The sequence below is a fragment of the Barbus barbus genome, assembly GCF_936440315.1.
Source record: "Barbus barbus genome assembly, chromosome: 7".
NCBI lineage: Eukaryota > Metazoa > Chordata > Actinopteri > Cypriniformes > Cyprinidae > Barbus > Barbus barbus.
The window spans coordinates 27033198-27051929 of record NC_136735.1 but is presented as its reverse complement, the minus strand read 5'-3'; the positions used below and the strand labels follow the sequence as shown (position 1 = coordinate 27051929).

The window sequence follows — 18732 nt, the reverse complement described above, 5'->3', positions numbered from 1 at the left end:
TGGCCGTCTATATGAACAGCAGAACGGGACATGTTGGCTCTTGGGAGGTCCTGAATATAGAGCGCTGAAACTGAGACGTGTGTGTGTGAGAGAGTGTGTGTGCCCATTCCTAGGCCTCCGCACAGGCAGAAACAAGCTCTCTGTGGTGTAGAATGTAGAGGCGGCCTCAAATGGGTATGCCTGTCAGAGGGAGGAAAAAGAGGGAGGAGAAATGAAAGGCAGGAAAATAATGAGACTGAGGAGGAGATGAGGGGGACCCGCTTATTCGGAGCACTTTCATAAAGTCCCAGCATTTGGAGAGCATTCACCCAGTGCAAGGACTCTATAGACTCAGCCTATTAAATATTAAAGTATTACACTGAAACAGAAGCACTTTGTGGATTCTCACATCAAAGCGGCGCTTCGGTTAGGCATGTGTGGATGAGGAATCTCCTGCCGATTGTTGTTTTGGAAGGTTGGAAAATGCGGCATCTTGTGATGTCACTGCCTAGCAAGTAGTGCAGTTTGGTACTTTAATATTTCCCCTCCAGATGCATCCGATATTTCAGAGCATGTAAATGTTTAGTCTTTGATTGCAACAATACGATTCTGGGTAGGGATGAGTCACAATAGTTGACTGCTCACCCAACGGCCAGCTGACAATTTTATACTACTACTATTATTTTTATTTTAACTTAAAATATGTTTGATATAGTGGTTGTGCTATTAATTAACACGGTGACATTATGTAGTTAAAGAAAAGCTGCTTCTTTAAATTCAACCCCTTTAAAGGAGTTTTGCTAATTTCATGCATTAATGTTGCTACGCAAAGAAACGCATGTAGAGATTTTAAGTGTTGCTATATGTGACCCTGGACCACAAAACTAGTCATAAGTAGCACAAGTATGTAGCAATAGCCAACAATACATTGTATGGTGCAAAATTATAAATTTTTCTTTTATGCCAAAAATCATTAGGATATTAAGTAAAGATCATGATCCAGTGAAGATATTTTTAAATTTCCTACCGTAAATATGTAAAAGCTTAATTTTTGATTAGTAATATGTTTGCTAAGGACTTAATTTGGACAACTTGAAAGGTGATTTTCTTTTTTTTTTTTTTTTTGGCACCCTCAGATTCCAGATTTTCAAATAGTTGTATTTCGGCCAAATATCGTCCTATTTATTTATAATAAAATAAATTGACCCTTATGACTGGCTTTGTGGTCCAGGGTCACATATTTCTTTAGTGCTTACACAGTATGCGCAAAACACTTTTGCAAGTTGTTTGCTCAGGCATAATTGGCTGTTGTGCTGTTTCATAATAGTTTGTCTCATTATGTTTTAGTGTTGAATTTATCATGCACATGCACACACATACAAACCTCAAAGATGTGATAGTTAACCAGTGCATGTTACAGGACAAGAGTGAAAGGAAAAAGAAAACTGCCGAATTATGATATATATTTGCAGAACATTTTATCAGACAATTATTTTATGGACGTTGGGAATTAAGTCAAAAATCGAATTAGCCAGCTAACAGAAATGCTGATTCAGTATATGCATGAAAGCAATTTTTTTTTTTTTAGTAGTCGAATTTGCATTGTAGCAGTTCTTTGACTAAAAACGTTGTATTCAGGTGGGTATAGTGTAGTGGTTAAAGATCTAAGCTAGTAAAAGGTTAAATCCCACAAGATTGATCCCTGGACAACTACCATTTTGCCCTTCTGCAAGGCACTTAACCCCAGATATCTAAGTGTACTGTTAGTCGCTTTGGGCAAAAGTACTAAGGACACAACAGTACATTATGGCTGAGTAGAAATACCAACTTGTGAGTGGACCCTTCGCTTGCTTTTTGAAATATTTTGTGAACTTTAAGAAACCACTACAGAGAGAACTAAATTGTTCCCATTAACTACTAAATTAATACACTCTATTCTTGTCCATTCTTGTTCAACAGCAGCTTCATGAATTTTGGCACTGAATTGATGCCATAGTTAATGCAGTGATCCGAGAGAGAGGGAGTTCCCTGTCTAATCTAGCTCTATGCATCACGATTGCTCTCTTTAGTCCATAAATAACACACAAACTGTCTTCTATTACTTGGATTCTGTCCTCCAGAAGATTTCTGTGAAACTCTGGATGTAAATGCACAACTCTTACTATGAGGGCTTAGCCAATGAATATTATCTAGGTCATGCTTCTTGGTAACCTTAAAGTATCCTGTCACGGATCCAAATTAATATTCCCGAGGCAAACATTCACCAATTAATGTGTTCGCTAGGTATAACCATGCTGTATTTGTTGATATAAGCTACTGTGCTGTCATGTATGTTCACTTTTAGTGGCTTAGTTGAGTTAACCAGCTGTTGAGTTTACAAAAATGCTTCTTAAACACAGAATTGGTATCAGAACCAGGATCTGTAAATCCCTTATGATTCCCAGCCCTAGATATCCACGGCAGTGCTCTGCTCTCAGATCGCTTGGATATAGTGGCTGGGTGTTCAGCACTTTGCCAAGCTGCCTCACAGACAATAGCAGTGGTTATTCCCTGTAGATAGTGTTGCCCCCCCCAGGCAGAGAGAGCTTGGTATTTGTTGAGCATGTGATGTCGGGTCCTGGAGCTGTAGTTTTTAAGCTCTCACATACTCGTGTGGCACTAAAGACTGTTTTTTGCTTTGCTACACTAAATACGATCAAAGTGTTGGATAACGAGTGTATTAAAAGTTTTCTCTAATCTTCTAACATGTTCAGATGCATGCATGTTGAGATTTTGTTCTCAACACCCCTCACCCACTCATCTCCCCCAAACGCGGATGTACGGCCCCATTAATGTTTCATACTAATGGACCTGGCTGACCGGGTTTGGACAGATGTGTGTGTCTGTGTTTGAGTCATGCATCTCTGTTACTGTTTGGCTTTGTCCCGAAGGTCTTGTGTGATCCTGTGAGCATTTGTGCGTTTTGTTTGTTCTTTGTGTGAACGCCTTGTAATTTGCGTATGTGTGTGGGTGCATTTACTTAGCTGTAGGTTGAAGACAAATTTGACGACAGCCTGCCATTTAAAGGGCATTCAGCAACTTAAAAAACATAACAAAAAAACTTATTTTATTTCAGCTAGTTACCAAGCTAGCATTTCTAATTTTCATTTAGTTTAACTTGATGTGCTAAAATAACTGAAATAGAAAATTAATAGAAACTGTGAACATGTTTACATATATACAAATAAAACACAAACTAACAAAAACATTACAAAAAAAACTAAAAACAATGTAAAAATAAAATGTTATTCTAAATAAAACTATAATATAGAAACTATATCAAAATTAAACTATAATAGTATCACAATACTAACACTGGATTATAGTAATTATAAATAGCTAATTATATTTAGTAGAAATAATAATAATATATTAATATTAATAAAAACCATTATAGTACTAATAATATTATAATTATAATAAAATATGTATATGTATGAGTGTTCCCTAGTCTTTGTATTATAATAGCAGTAACATTTGAATTGTTTAGTGTTTTGTGTGTGTGTGTGTGTGTGTGTGTGTGTGTGTGTGTGTGTGTGGATGGTTGCTGGGGTTGGATGGCTGTGTATAAATGTCCTGAGGCTGTGTTCCAGGCATTGTTCATAGTCCATCATTTTCAATTCTGCACTTTCCCCCTCTGAGCCCCACCCTGCCGCCCCCTGGGGCATCACTCCTGTCCTCCCCCCATCTCTGCCTCCCATCCATCCATCCACTCTCCCTTCAGCCCCAGTTTCTCATCCTTCCCTTCACCTTCCTCTCCCCTGCTCTCCTCTCATGGCTCTGAAGAAACCGAAGAACTGAGGGAAGACTAGTCCGAGGTCACTCTCTGGTTTCTTTTCTTTGTCTGAACTTATTACAGTACATATACAGTTATGTGCATAACATGGTACCGTTCTTTTTTTTTTTTGAACCGAAGAACCATTTTACAAGTCCAAAAATCAGCAACTCCAAGAATCACACTTTTATAAAAGCAAAGGCCAGCTGTGTAATTGTGTTGCAACTGTTTCTTATAAAGTCTTTTCAAGTGTAGTCAGCCCACGGTGGAAATAACCAGAATGTTCATTATAAAGTTGTCATACAGACCGACAGTGTGACCATATGGCCATCAGCACTGGAGAGGCATTTCAACACGCTTCTAGTTTTAATATCCAATTTTAGAACAAGGCTGTTAAAACTTCCATAGCTTTGCTGAAAATGACATCTTCAACTTTCCAAGGCTCAGCTCTAGTAAAATACTGTATCCGTACATGGAATGACTTCCCACAAAGAATTCAGAAGAGTGAGACCGTTATCTTATTTCACTTTCCTTACTGTAGTAATGCTACAATCTAGTTCAGATTTTGAATGGCAGTTTTGAGTATTTTATTTGTAGCAAGAATATGTACATTTTGTTTATTCACTATATAATAGTTTTTTATTTCATAATTTAAAATGATTAGGTCAAACAAAGCAAAGCTTTTGAGGTTAAATATCATTAACACCCTTAAGACACCAAGAATCTTGTTAATTGGATAGAATAATGAAGAAAATCCCATTTGACATTGAATTTATTTATAAATAAATCAAACTCTAATTAAATCCAGAAGAAATATCTTATGCTCGCCAAGGCTGCATTTATTTGATCAAAATTACAGTGAAAACACTTAGAGATTGTTATAAAAAAAAATTCTATTGTAATGTTTTAAAAAGCAATTTATTCCTGTGATGCAAAGCTGAATTTTCCGCAGCAAATACTCTAATCTTCAGTGTAACATGATCCTTCAGAAACAGAATGCTTATCAAGAATACATGAAACTGAACTTTCTTTTTTTTGTCAGGATTCTTAAAGATCGCTCAGAAGCATATATTTGACAGAAATCTTTTGTAACATTTGTCTTTTTAATATCACTTTAGGTCAATTTAATACATCCTTGCTGAATAAAAGCACTAATTTCTTTAAAAAGAAAAACGGAACATTCCTGAAATGTATTTTCTACCGTTAAAGAGCAACCTCTCTGATCTACTGTGTCCTTTCCAGATCCTGTTCTCTTTATTAATTGAGACAGTGATAGATGAGACCGGAAACGAAGTTGTAAAAGGCCAAAAAATGATTTTTAAACATGTATATAATCACGTTTTGTGTGTCTGAAGATAAAGCGTGTAGACTGCATACAAAACAATTGATGTCATTGTTTTGAATGGATCAGGCAGCTGACTCAGACGTTACTTTACAAGGTCTCACCTCTCACACCGAGAGATGTAAAGAAGTGTCTGCTGGAAGGCTACACAACGAAGTGACATTTTTACCTCATGGAAAATGAGATGAGGAGAAATATACGGTGTATCTGTTTCAAGAGACATTTAAATAAACCTGACTCAAATCCATATGCAGATAAGTCTAGCCTGCTCCCCAGCTGTTTCCTGTTACTGATTTCTCACACACACTCGAGCCTTGCCCGGTTTCAGCGGCTGCTCTCTGTATATCCACACTTTGCTTAACCTTGTTTGGTGTGAGTTCACTTTACCACCCACAACGAGTCAATGTGTGTGTGTGCTATCCTCTTGTTTGCGTGTTCCTTGTGGTTCTTGCCAAAAATCGCACGTGTTCTTTTAAGACGTGCCTCTAGTTTGCATCTTGAAAGCCTTTCAGTGATGTGTGTGGGTTTTGTTTGAAAGTTTGTCTGAGTAACTTGTTAGTCACCCAAAAATGCTTCAGAAACTCAGTCATCCCTTTTCCAATGCCACCCCTTGTAAACTGACTCTTCCAAACTGTGTAGACCCAGAGCTCATCAGGATATAAAGTGTTAATGTTTGTGTGTGTGTGTGTCGACTGACTTCCAGTAAAAGGTGATGAAGCTGATATGATGTGTTCAGATATTTCTGCATGTTCAAGCCTTTGTTACACATACTGACTCATGTGTCGCTGCATGTTTCGCCATGTCTTGGAGAGGAGACAGCTGACTTGGAGTTGAATGTGTTTGAGTAACACCGGCTGAGCAAGCATGTGTGTGTGTTGAGCAACAAGCCATGGGTTTCCTTAAACTTTTGGGAAGTGACCTCACACTGCCTGAGGCAACAGGGGCAGTGATATCATTGACAGGAAATGCCACTAGAAATGCCGGCAGGCACAATAGCTACTTGTGCTCTCAATGGGTAAAAGGAACTAGCACATGTACAAAACACTTTTTTTTTTCTTTTTGTGCTAAATAATAATTAACGAGTTATCATATAGTGGATTTTTATGAAGGAATACATTTTAATTGACCTGACTTTCATCTGTGAAATACAAAAGAAAATATTTAGCATAATGTTTAAACTGCTTTTTGTCCAATGAAGGCTGTCAAGCTTCAAAAAGCACCATAAAAGTAGCCCACGTCTCATGTTCCAAGTCTTCTGAAATCAAATGATAGCTTTATGTGAAGAACAGTTTGAAAATCCATCCTAACTCTCAAAGCTCATTACCGCTTCTGTATATTCAAACTTAGCATGACATACATTTTTGTCAATTAATCCTATGTGCATCAAAGGGCTGTAGTATCAAGAAATGATTCAGTTTGAATAATATGTGGTTTGTAATTGCAGATGAGTAATTGAGGGATTTACTGTGTTTTGTCCTTCAGACGGAGGATTCTCCAAGTCCGAAGAGACAGCGTCTTTCTCAGCAGTCTGTATTGGAGTTTACCTCTGCTCCTCCTTCCACACCCTCACCACCAATCAGACCATGGGAGCTTCCACCCAGTCGTAGACCACACCCCTATCCCCACCCACACTACCACCCTGAACGCTGCCACACACCTGCACGGCACAGACGCAGGTATGCTCTTGTGTTAGTTTTGACTGTTCGTACTGAGCTGACAGCTAATCATGAAGGCAGTGACATTTGTCCGGTGTGTTTGTATATTGCTTTTATAGTGCATTTGTAAGCAGCTTAACAGATTGGATTACTGTGTTGTGAATGACTGTTAGAAAATGACTCATGTTGTGGTAAAAATTCATAATTGTAGTTTTTCTTTCATTAGTCCCACAGTGAGCAGTTTTAATATGGCTGTTTATGAAAATTAAACTTAATTTTTTACTTTTTTTTATGTAAATAAACCTTCAATACAGTCAGTACACACACACACTGACTGTATTGGTTTATTTATATCAAAAAAATTGTGTGAGAGTGTGAGACCCTGGACCACAAAAGCAGTCTTAAGTCGCTGGGGTATATTTTGTAGCAATAGCCAAAAATACATTGTATGGGTCAAAATTATAAAATTTTTCTTTTATGCCAAAAATCGTTAGGATATTAAGTAAAGATCATGTTCCATGAAGGTATTTTGATGTAAATATACCAAAACTTAATTTGTGATTAGTAATATGCATTGCTAAGAACTTCATTTGGACAGCTTTAAAGACGATTTTTTCAATGTTTTGATTTTTTTTTTTTTTTTTTTTTTCGAATTCAAGATTTTCAAATAGTTGTATCTCGGCCAAATATTGTTCTATCCTAACAAACCATACATCAATGGAAAGATTTATTCAGTTTTCAGATGATCTATAAATCTCAGTTTTGAAAAATTTACCTTATGACTGGTTTTGTGGTCCAGGGTCATTATCTCATAAGTAATATAATACACATTAGATTTAGTCAATGTTAATTAATTAGTTTTAAAACAAAATTTTAATTGAATCTACAAAATTTAAATAAACATTCAGTGCTTCCAGTGTGTATATATTATATTATATTATAGTTTATATATTATTTTACATATTATAGTTTATATATTATATTATGGTATGTTGTAAACATTAAATTTTAGTGAATGTTAATGATGGGGTTTTTTTCTTAAGTATTTATATTGATTAAAAACACTGGAGTTAATGGCTGCTATACAGTACTCTATATTCAGCTTTGAATATGTTTTAAAAGGTAACTTATTACTGTCATTGCATAGCACATAGAAAACTCGTTTTTAAATTGTAATAATTTCACAACATTACTGTTTTTTTTACTATTTTTTTTTTTTTTGGCTCAAATAAATTGGTAAGCATAAGATACTTTCAAAAACATATTTTTTAAATTATTATTTCCATAATTTTGTCTGCCAGTATGCATGTGTATAGTATAAACTTATGATTATTAGTGTATATTAAATGAATGTGATTTTACATGTGCAGTCCTCCAGTGCGGCGTCAGCGTGGCCGGCGAGAGCGTCTGTCAAGGCACCATCCCCCTCATGGGTCTCCGGGTGGGGGACAGGATGAAAACTATCGCCACCCTCCTCACCCACATTCGCTTCATCCCTACGGCCAGCCACCATCCCACCCTCCACCCGGCCTTGATGAGCCCCGGGCCTTTCACCCCCCCACGCTCTCGCCACGGTTATTGCACCCTCCGCAGCAGGGAGCCATGGTGATGGACCTCCATGAGCAGGTTAGAGGGTTGGGGTAGAGTCTCTGTGGGATGATAACTGGGACCAAAGGTACCCTAATGAGGTTTCCAACGAAGAAGGTTAAGCAGACTCTTAAGATGTCTTGTATCATAACTTTTGTGTGCGTCATGTACCCCCACAGCCCCATTAACAGGGCTCAAGGACCCCTTCATCAACCAAAGCGGAAAGGTCTTTATTCTAAATCTTATTATGCTGGATATTATGTAGCATTTACAGATGCTTATTTCCACCATGGAAAAAAGGTTATTGCATTTTTTTTCCACCCTCACAATTGTGAGGTTTTTTTCCCCTTGTAATTGTTATCTTACAATTCAGACTTTTTTCTCAGAATTGCAAGTTTACATCTCACAATTCTGAAAAAAAGTCAGAATTACAAGAAAATTCAGAATTGCGAGATTTAAACAATTTTTGTTCACACTTTATATTAGGTGGCCTTAACTACCATGTACTTACATAAAAAAAATAAGTACAATGGTAATTATTGTGGACATATTGTATTGCAAAACACTTTTGCATCTATTGAGGTGGGATATGGGTAAGGTTGGGACAGGTTTGGTGGTATGGGTAGGTTTAAGGGTGGGCTAAGGTGTAAGGGATGGGTCAACGGTGTAATTACAGATGTAATTACATATAGGTATTTTAAAAAAATATAAGTACAATGTAAAAACATGTATGTACACAATAAGTGCATTGTATCAAATGATTAATTTAAATGTAAGTACATAGTAGTTAAGGCCACCTAATATAAAGTGGTACCCAATTTTTCAGAATAAAAAAAAAAAATGGAAATAAGCTTCCATTTAGTTGAAGTGGCCATTTTTTTTGGTTAGATCATTAATAAATCAAACTCTTTATTCATAATTTGTTTCTGTGTGCGCATTTTAGCTCCCTCAGGGTACAGTGCCGGTGTCATATACAGTTTCTCCAGTGCCGCCCCATGGTCTACCTGCTCCCCTCTGTACAGGACAGCATCTCCCAGCATGCTCTTCTCAACAGCAGGTGCCCGCCTGTTCTGTGGTCTTCAGCGGACAGCACCACTATCCAATCTGTAGCGTACCACCTCCTGTAAGTGTATATCAGGGTGTGAAAAGCATAGCATCAAATGATTTTGGTGAGCTCATTTGATTTGGTTGTATCTGCTGCCCCCCAGTGGTGGCAAGTTGCTACCTTCCTTTTTTGACCTTTTTGAAGTGTTTTGTAGTGACCTTAAACTGATAGTCGAATGTCTCTGTTTGTTTGACCTGCAGATGTTACCGGCATGTTCAGTGCAGCATTTGCCAGTGCCGTACGCCGCATTTCCTTCTCTTCTCTCCAGTGATCCACCCTTCCTGCTTCATCCGCCACATCTATCACATCATCCGCCCCACCTCCCTACGCCTGGACAGTTCTTGCCCTTCCAGACGCAACAGTCTCGATCTGTGAGTATACAATCATATGCCCACACTGTTTAATATTTTACTAGTTATGCCATTAACATATAACCATACCATTTGCGTTTTTATGTTTAAGTAGTCTTATACTCACAACAAGGTTGCATTTATTTTTTAAAAAATATAGTAAAACATTAATATTGTCGGATATTACAACTGAGACTTACAACTGTTTTATATTTAAAATGCTAATTTTGTTATTATTAAATTATTATTATTATTATTAATGCTGATATCCATTGTTCTGCTTAATATTATTGTGGAAACTATGACCCCCACACACACACCCCAGGATTTTTTTAATAGAAAGTTTAAAAGAGAATTTTTTGTGAAATGTAAAATCTTTATTTTTAAAGTTAATGCATCCTTGCTGAATAAAATTTCTAATTTTTTAATAAAAATCTTACTAAACCCAAACTTTTGAACTGTAGAGTGTGTTGGTATAGGTGTGTGCATATATGGAATATTTAAAGTAAATTAATATTGGAATATTTACAATGCATAATTGCATAATAATATTTTGTAATAATAATATAATAGTAATGTAAATATTTATATTATACTTGCATTCATGTTTTTACTATAGTTGTGCTACGCTAGACTAAACATTTTTTTTAGAATTTAAAATATTAACATTAAATATGCATGTTTGTCTTTTTTGTCTAGCCACTGCAGAGGATAGAGAATGAGGTTGAGTTGTTGGGGGAACTGTCGGTAGGTGGAGGGTTTAACTATCCTCATTCGGGGCATCCTAGTCCTCTTCCCCCTTCCACTCCACTGCAGTTCTTCTCCCATGAACCCCTGCCCCAGGAGCTCTTTGGAGTGGTGAGTGATCTTCATGCTTCATCACCTCTGCACACTGCAATCTAAAAAAGCTGATGAAGGTTTTATGTGTTTTTCCTGTGTGTTCTCTCCAGCCGTATCCACACTTCATGCCTCGGCGAATCACAGGCAGACGTTACCGCTCTCAGCAGGCTGTACCTCCACCTCCTTACCACCCAAGTCTGCTGCCCTACTTCCTGTGAGTTACACATGCAAACATACACCAGAGTGTTGTGTTGGAGAGCCAACGAGCTGTAGAATAATAATGTCACTGTTTTGTTTATATTTGGTGGGCCAGATCTGTTCTTCCAGTCCAGCCAACAGCAGTGGGTCCCACCATTAGCTTAGAGCTGGATGTAGATGATGGAGAGGTTGAGAATTATGAGGTGAGAGTCCTAGAAAACACTTATAAATATTTCTATCAAAGACCGATCACTTTTTAGGCATACTTTAGTATTCTGTTTTACATGTGCTTTTGTGTTTGATTAGGCTCTGTTAAACCTCGCTGAACGTCTTGGAGAAGCAAAGCCTAGAGGTTTGACGAAAGCCGATATCGAACAGCTGCCTTCCTACAGATTCAACCCCAGCAACCATCAGTCAGAGCAGACTTTGTGAGTACAAACTTAAAAACAAACTAATTATTATTGAACTAATAATAATTGAAAATTTTTTGTGACCTTAAAATAATTGAGACTACATGTATCCATGACTATATGAACTCTTAAAGGGATGGTTCACCCAAAAATGAAAATTGTCATTTTTGCTCCCTCATGTCATTCCAAACCTGTATGAGTTTCTTTGTCAAACAAGATATTTTGAAGAATGCTGGTAATCAAACAGTTGATGATTCCCATTGCCTTCCATATTATTTCTTTCTCTACAATGGAAGTCAATGGGGACCAAAAACATTTTAGTTCTTCAAAAATCTTTTATTTTTTTTCTTCAACATAAGGAAGAAACTCATACAGGTTTGGAACGACGTGAGGGTGAGTAATTGGTGACAGAATCTTTATTTTTGGATGAACTATTCCTTTAAAGAAATTTGAAGGAAAAATTCCTGTTCTGGCTTTTTTTTTTATTTAAATACATTTGAACAAACTCTTGATGTTGAAAACTATTATAGTAATATTTTTCCCTTCTTTCCCTGTAGGTGTGTAGTGTGCATGTGTGATTTTGAGTCTCGTCAGCTGTTGAGAGTACTGCCCTGTAATCATGAATTCCATGCCAAGTGTGTCGACAAATGGCTCAAGGTAAGCATTTTTGCAAATTAATTTAATAATTTATTTATTTTATTCAGTAGTGGTAGTAGTATTGTGTTATTGTTATTATACCTTTGATAAATTATGTAAAGCATTTTCAGTGGTTCTCAACATTTTAACTCAAAGGTCTCCTTTTCTAACACAATATTCACAGCCTCCCCGATATAGGCTATTTCTCTTATTTCTTCCGTAACTGACAGCACTTCTTTTTCTCAAGTGTTTTTTTTTTACCACAATGAATTTTTTTTTTTTTTTTTTTCAAGAATTTAATTGAAAGCAACAGAGATATGTGACCCTGGACCACAAAACCAGTCATAAGGGTCAATTTTTCGAAATTGAGATTTATACATAATCTGAAAGCTGAATAAATAATCTTTCCATTGATATATGGTTTGTTAGGATCGGACAATATTTGCCCAAGATGCAACTATTTGAAAATCTTGAATCTGAGGGTGCAAAAAAAAAAAAAAAAAAATCGTCTTTAAAGCTGTCCAAATTAAGTTCTTAACAATGCATATTACTAATCACAAATTAAGTTTTGGTATATTTATGATAAGAAATTTACAAAGTATCTTCATGGAACATGATCTTTACTTAATATCCTAATGATTTTTGGCATGAAAGAAAAATAACTAATTTTGACCAATACAATGTATTGTTGGCTATTGCTACAAATATACCCCAGTGACTTAAGACTGCTTTTGTGCTCCAGGGTCACACTTTTCTTAGACCTAATTGACAATTTATCCTACTCTGTCTTCTAGGCTAACAGAACCTGTCCTATTTGCCGAGCAGATGCCTCTGAAGTCCAGCGGGATTCCGAGTGACATTGCTCACTGAACACACACATACATACACGCGCGCACACACACGCACACATACACACACACACACCCCACTAAACACTTCAGTCATTCTTCTACTCTGTTACATTCAATTAACTTCCACATGCATAATTACTCCTCGCAAACAGATGACTGCTGCAAAAGATTCATAACTTTATGCATCAAAATCATTGTTTGATATTCATCTATGAATATCCAACTAACTGAGACACACACAAACACACACACATCCCTTTGGTTGTTTGATTACTAATTTGAGTGGAAGTCCAAAGATTATGGTTCATATTATCATTCTGGTTATGTTCTGGTTCTGATATTGTTTTGTTTTTGTTTTTTTAAATATGAATATATATATAGTTTAGTTCTCCCCTTTGGGGGCGGGTGTTGGTATGTTGCAGTCTTGTGTGAGTGAGTGAGCGTGTATGTGCACTAACATTCCCGGCTATGTGAGCACACTGTGGTGTGGTGGTCTTTACGAAGGTTAATGTTGTGAGCATGGGCTTTTATATTTTACCAACAAATATAGCTATATATAAATATGTATGTATGTATGTATCAATATAGAGGGACAAATTACAAAATTCATACAAGTTTTGTTTTGTTGTTTTTTCCAAAAAAAAGAATTATGGAACTGTCTTTTTCCAAAAATGGAACAAAAGATTCAAATTATATCTCTACATAAAACGAGGCTTTTGGGTGGGTCTTGCTCAATTATGATTTAGCAGTCTTTATAGAATTGGAAAACTGTGAGGTGTGTGTGTGCTTTTGTGTGAAAGAGTGTGTGTATTAGAGAATCAGTTGTTTATTTATCCCATATGTATGGTACAGAACACTGGCTTGTCGCTCTCACTTTTATTCTTGTCTGGGATTGGCTGAGGATACGCACTGACATGACACGTGATTGGTTTGGAGGGGCAGTGGAATATTCGCCAAGTTCTTCTTAGATGCACCCTGCTGCAAACTTTTTTTTTTTCTTCGGTTTTGTTTGCCGCCTGTCACATTTGACATCTACAAAACACAAATAACCTTTAAAAAAAACATTAAATATGTATTTGTAATCCATAGCCAGTCCTGCAGATTGATTATGTAATCAAATCACCACTTTTCTCATTCGTGTCATAGTTTTCCCAAAAATGAACATTTGTGTAAAATGTGGAAAATTCTCACCCTTATGAATTTTTCTTTTTCTGTTGAACACAATAGATATTTTGAAGAATGTTGGTAACCCAGCAGTTTACTTCCATGGTATTTTCCCCCAAACTATAGAAGTCAGTGGCTACCAGCGACTGTTAGGTTACCAACATTCTTCAAAATATCTTCTATTGTTCTTAACAGAAGAAAGAAACACTGACAGGTTTGCAACAACAAACTATCCATTTAAGACTTGCATTTCTTAAAATATTGATTCTTCATCTATTAAATTCAAGCTAAAGTTTCATTTTTGGGAATTAGTCATATGCCAGTTAACCTTGTTAACACACAATACCCCTGAGTTTGCCAAAAATTAGCTGTCATTTTTAATTTAGGTCATTATTTGATTTCATATGCCTTAAAATTTAGTAATCAAGGACTCATGGGTATGTGTATGCACAATGCCTGTTCAAAGAGTACCGATTCTACCGTAGCATTTCCGTTTCTTTGAAAAGGGAAACGCACAGATTCTGCAGGACAAAATAGAGGGCAACACACCCTTACCCCTTGCAAAATGCGGCGTTTTAAGTAGGCCTACCTTCCCTTTATCCCTGCAAGGCTCTTGGTCTTAGTAAATGGTTTACATCTCTTGTCCTTTCATTTGCTCTCGCACTGCCCTCTCTGTTCTGTTTTTTTTCTTTAAACAGCCTTCCAGTGCACCCACTCATACAGCCTCCATAAGGCTGTTATAGCCATTCATAGCCATGTGCGTTACTTTATAATGAATGCCTGAGAAGCGTTATGACCTAGAGGGGTGTTTGTGTGTATGATTGTTTTCTGTCATGCATTGTTATCGTTATGAATGGATATAACTGCCTCTGTGTCGCATTATGTAGGCTCTATGACTGGTGTAGAAAGTGTCATATGAATTGTGATGTGGTCTCAGAGCCTGCAGTGTCTTAATGAGAGATGCCTTTAAACCATTCTCCAGTGTTGTCTGCTTTAGTGTCATAAGTCAAATTCATTACCAGAAAATTATGAATTCTTTGTTCTTTGCAAACAACAAATGTGCATTACCTTACTTGCTTACATTGTCATTCTGTGTTATAGAAGTTTTATTTTTCCCTGCTTGGTACAATAGCAGTTACCTCAGTTTTACTATTTATGTTTTTTCTCCTTATTCTTTTGCAACACCAATAAGAGAGCTTATGAATTCTCTTGCATTCGTTTATTGGTTGTTTTAAATCTTACCATTAAAAATACAATTGTATCATTTAACATGTTGTAGTTTCATATGTATAAGATCTGTAACCAAAATCATTTGAAGGCTTGATATAAAATCTTTTAACAAACATTTGTACTTTTTTTTTTTTTTTTTTTTTTTTTTTTTTTTTTTTATATGAGAGATATTAGTAGTAAGGCTTTACTAAGTAGTGAGTTTTTTCAGAGACAAACTAGTAGTTTGTCTCTGACCCCTATTCCCAGTCTTTTGGATTTCAAATGGTGGCTCAGTAATAGATGTATAATATTCTCTTCCTTGACCTTTTCTTTTTCCATTCATTCTTATCCCATCTCTTTATCTCTGTTGTTTTCATTCTCATGTTTCAGGTTTTACTGATTGGTTAAAGGAGTATTTCAAACTTGGTACCAGTGGCAACCAGTGATAAATTATTAATCTTATTAATTATTATTAATTATTAATTATTAATTTATTAAATTATTAATAAATTAATTAATCTTCAAAAATGAAAAAATGCTATTTACACTAGGGAAAAACGGCATTGAAACGATTTTTACTTTTTTTTTTCTTTTTTTAATTAAAAAAACAGTATAGTATTTTTTTTATTATAAAAATAATGCTCCAATTATCTTTATTTACAATGATGAAAAAAAAAAGTTTTTATAATGTACTCTCACCCTCATGTTTTTCAAAATCTGTATGACATTATACTACAGGACACAAACATTTATAGCTGAATGTCCAAACTGAAAGTTAATGCAGGATTTAAGAGGCAAGGTTTTCAAAGAATATCAACTTAAAATCTTTGATTATGGTCCACTTTCACTGTATGAAAGAGCAGCTCAGACATTCTGGTTAACATCTCTGCTACATTCACCCGTAGTAGTAAAGTCATAAATTGTATGCAAATTATGACAGAAATTACATTTTGGGGTGAATTATCCCTTTAACTTGTCATAGGGATGTACTTTATACATGCAGAAATGCATCCGTAACATTTTAAAATGTCACTCATCAGCAGATTAATAATTTATCACTGGTTGCCACTGGTACCAAGTTTGACTGGACAAAAAGAGCTAAAGAGCTGCTTTATGTAGACGTTTTAATGCTGTATAAATTTGTTTATGCTAAAGCAAGTAATGGAAAAACGTTGTTTTTTTTTTTTTGTTGGTTTTTTTAATTAAAGACGTCTCTGATCCAGCATTTAATTTACACTGTGGCCGTGTCTGCAAAATTGCTACTGAAACCTAAAGCAATTTTTCAAAGTTATTCAGACTAGTTTGAGTCCTGTTTTAAGTCCAGTTAGATACGGATCTATAGAACAATTACAGGCAGCAGATACAAACAAATTAAAAACAGTCGCACAAGTTCTGATGCATCAAAACAAGCATATAAGTATATATAGCATATATATATTGTAATGTGTCCAGAGCTTGTTTCTGGATGCTGGATGTAGTTGTCCTCGTTCTTTCCTCTCTCATCTTCATCTTTAATATCACACCCATGAAAGCCCTTTGTCTGGAGTCATAGTATGACTCTAAACAAGGAAGAAAGGAGCATTAGTTTCCTGTCACTCGGTATACAGCACAATGTTTGCGCTAACTGTTGATTTTTTTTTTATTTCAGGATGTGGCTGTCTTCAGAAGTTAGAAAGTGTAGTCCATGTAAAGTAAAAATGCTGGCTAACAACTGATTGGCCTCTGCTTCTGGGAATAACGGCACACAACATTCATAACACAATCCGCAAAGAAAGTCATTGAAACAAGGTTGATACAACAACTACCTCTGACTCTAGGGAAGAAATTGCACTGGATTTAGGTAATGTTTACACCGTTTGTGGCATTGTCTGAGACAATAGCAGGTTTGCAACTGGCCAAAAAAACCTTCCCAAATAGCCTACCATCAACGAAGCAAATGACATTTAGATGAATGGAAATTATAGAGTATAGCTTTCTCGTGGTATTAAACGCCTCCTTGATAGAGAAACGATTGCTTATATTTAAAATATCATCTGTGACTAGATTTGCTGTTTGTTCGTATAAAAATATTGAATTAACTTTTTAAAATAAGTAACATGCACCCAGGATGGCAAAACAATATTCATTATACGTACATGAAAATAAAAGTTACTTACTACAACTGCTGCTTTGTCTTTTGCAGTCAATAAATGGATAATATTGCTATATAATAATGATAGATGGCATTGCACATTTGGTATGCCTGTTTTTGACACACTCCATTCAGTTCACAGAGAAGCATTATCTAAATCGGGTATGCTGCTGAATAAGGGAGACATACAAAATATGCAGAGCTGTGGGTCCCCAGGACAAAACTGAAAACCATTGGTCTAGGTCAGGGCTGTCCAAACTCGGTCCTGGAGGGCCGGTGTCCTGCAGAGTTTAGCTCCAACCCTAATTAAACACACCTGAAGCAGCTAATCTAGCTCTTAGGCATACTACAAGCATCCATGCAGGTGTGTTGAGGCAAGTTGGAGCTAAACTCTGCAGGATACCGGCCCTCCAGGACCGAGTTTGGACAGCCCTGGTCTAGGCTATCCAAAGAAGAAACATTTATTTTATTGTATTTTATTTTATTTGAATGTTCTGTTTACCTTTTATTAAGGTAAATTATTACCTTAATTTACATTAACATTAATTTACATTTAAAAGACATTACATTTGCTATTATAAAGAAAAGAAAAAACAACAACAAACTTTTGGGCAACATTTTTATTTTATAATGATAATAATTAATAATAATTTGTTACATTTATCTAGTGCTTTTCTGTGTACTCAAAGCGCTTTACATAGAAGCGGGGGAACGTCCTCAACCACCACCAGTGTGCAGCATCCACCTGGATGATGCGACGGCAGCCATATTGCACCAGAACGCCCACCACACACCAGCTACAGGTGGAGAGGAGACAAAGTGAAGAAGCCAATCAGTGTAAGGGGATGATTAGGAGGCCATGATGGTCAGAGGCCAATGGGGAAATTTGGCCAGGATGCCGGGTTACACCCCTACTCTTTTTCGAGGATTTTTAATGACCACAGAGAGTCAGGACCTCTGTGAATTTTATGCCAAAATTCATTAGGATATTAAGTAAGGATGTTCATGAAGATATTTTGTACATTTCTTACCGTAAATATATCAAAACTTAATTTTTGATTAGAAATATGAATTGCTAAGAACTTAATTTGAACAACTTTAAAGGCGATTTTCTCAATATTTTGATTTTTTTTTGCACCCTCAGATTTCAGATTTTCAAAGATTTGTATCTCTGCCAAATATTGTTCTATCCTAACAAACCATACATCAATGGAAAGCTTATTTATTCAGCTTTCAGATTATGTATAAATCTCAATATCAAAAACGTAACACTTGAGGGTTTTGTGGTCCAGGGTCACATTTTATTTCAACTAACAAATAGACCAGTGTTAGCTCTAAAATGGACTTTTCCTCATCGCTTTGCCTGACCAGCAGATTTATGTTTAGGACATCGTCAGCTTGTGGACACTTCTTCCACCAATCCCCACTTTTCTTCTGCTTAAAACTTTTCAACCCTTATTA

At 36.1% G+C, this 18732-nt stretch overlaps 1 protein-coding gene across 1 annotated transcript in view; it reads left to right on the top strand.

Moving 5' to 3' along the window:
• LOC306872658 (E3 ubiquitin-protein ligase RNF38-like) overlaps positions 1-15272 on the top strand; it is a 30378-nt gene extending 15106 nt beyond the window's left edge. The window contains 10 exon segments of the mRNA XM_079421327.1: positions 6618-6811; positions 8161-8416; positions 9321-9500; positions 9683-9853; positions 10532-10690; positions 10783-10886; positions 10986-11073; positions 11177-11298; positions 11838-11937; positions 12711-15272. Coding sequence (XP_079277453.1) covers positions 6618-6811; positions 8161-8416; positions 9321-9500; positions 9683-9853; positions 10532-10690; positions 10783-10886; positions 10986-11073; positions 11177-11298; positions 11838-11937; positions 12711-12773 — 1437 coding nt within the window. The 3' untranslated portion in view covers positions 12774-15272.
• Positions 15273-18732: the final 3460 nt, after the last annotated feature.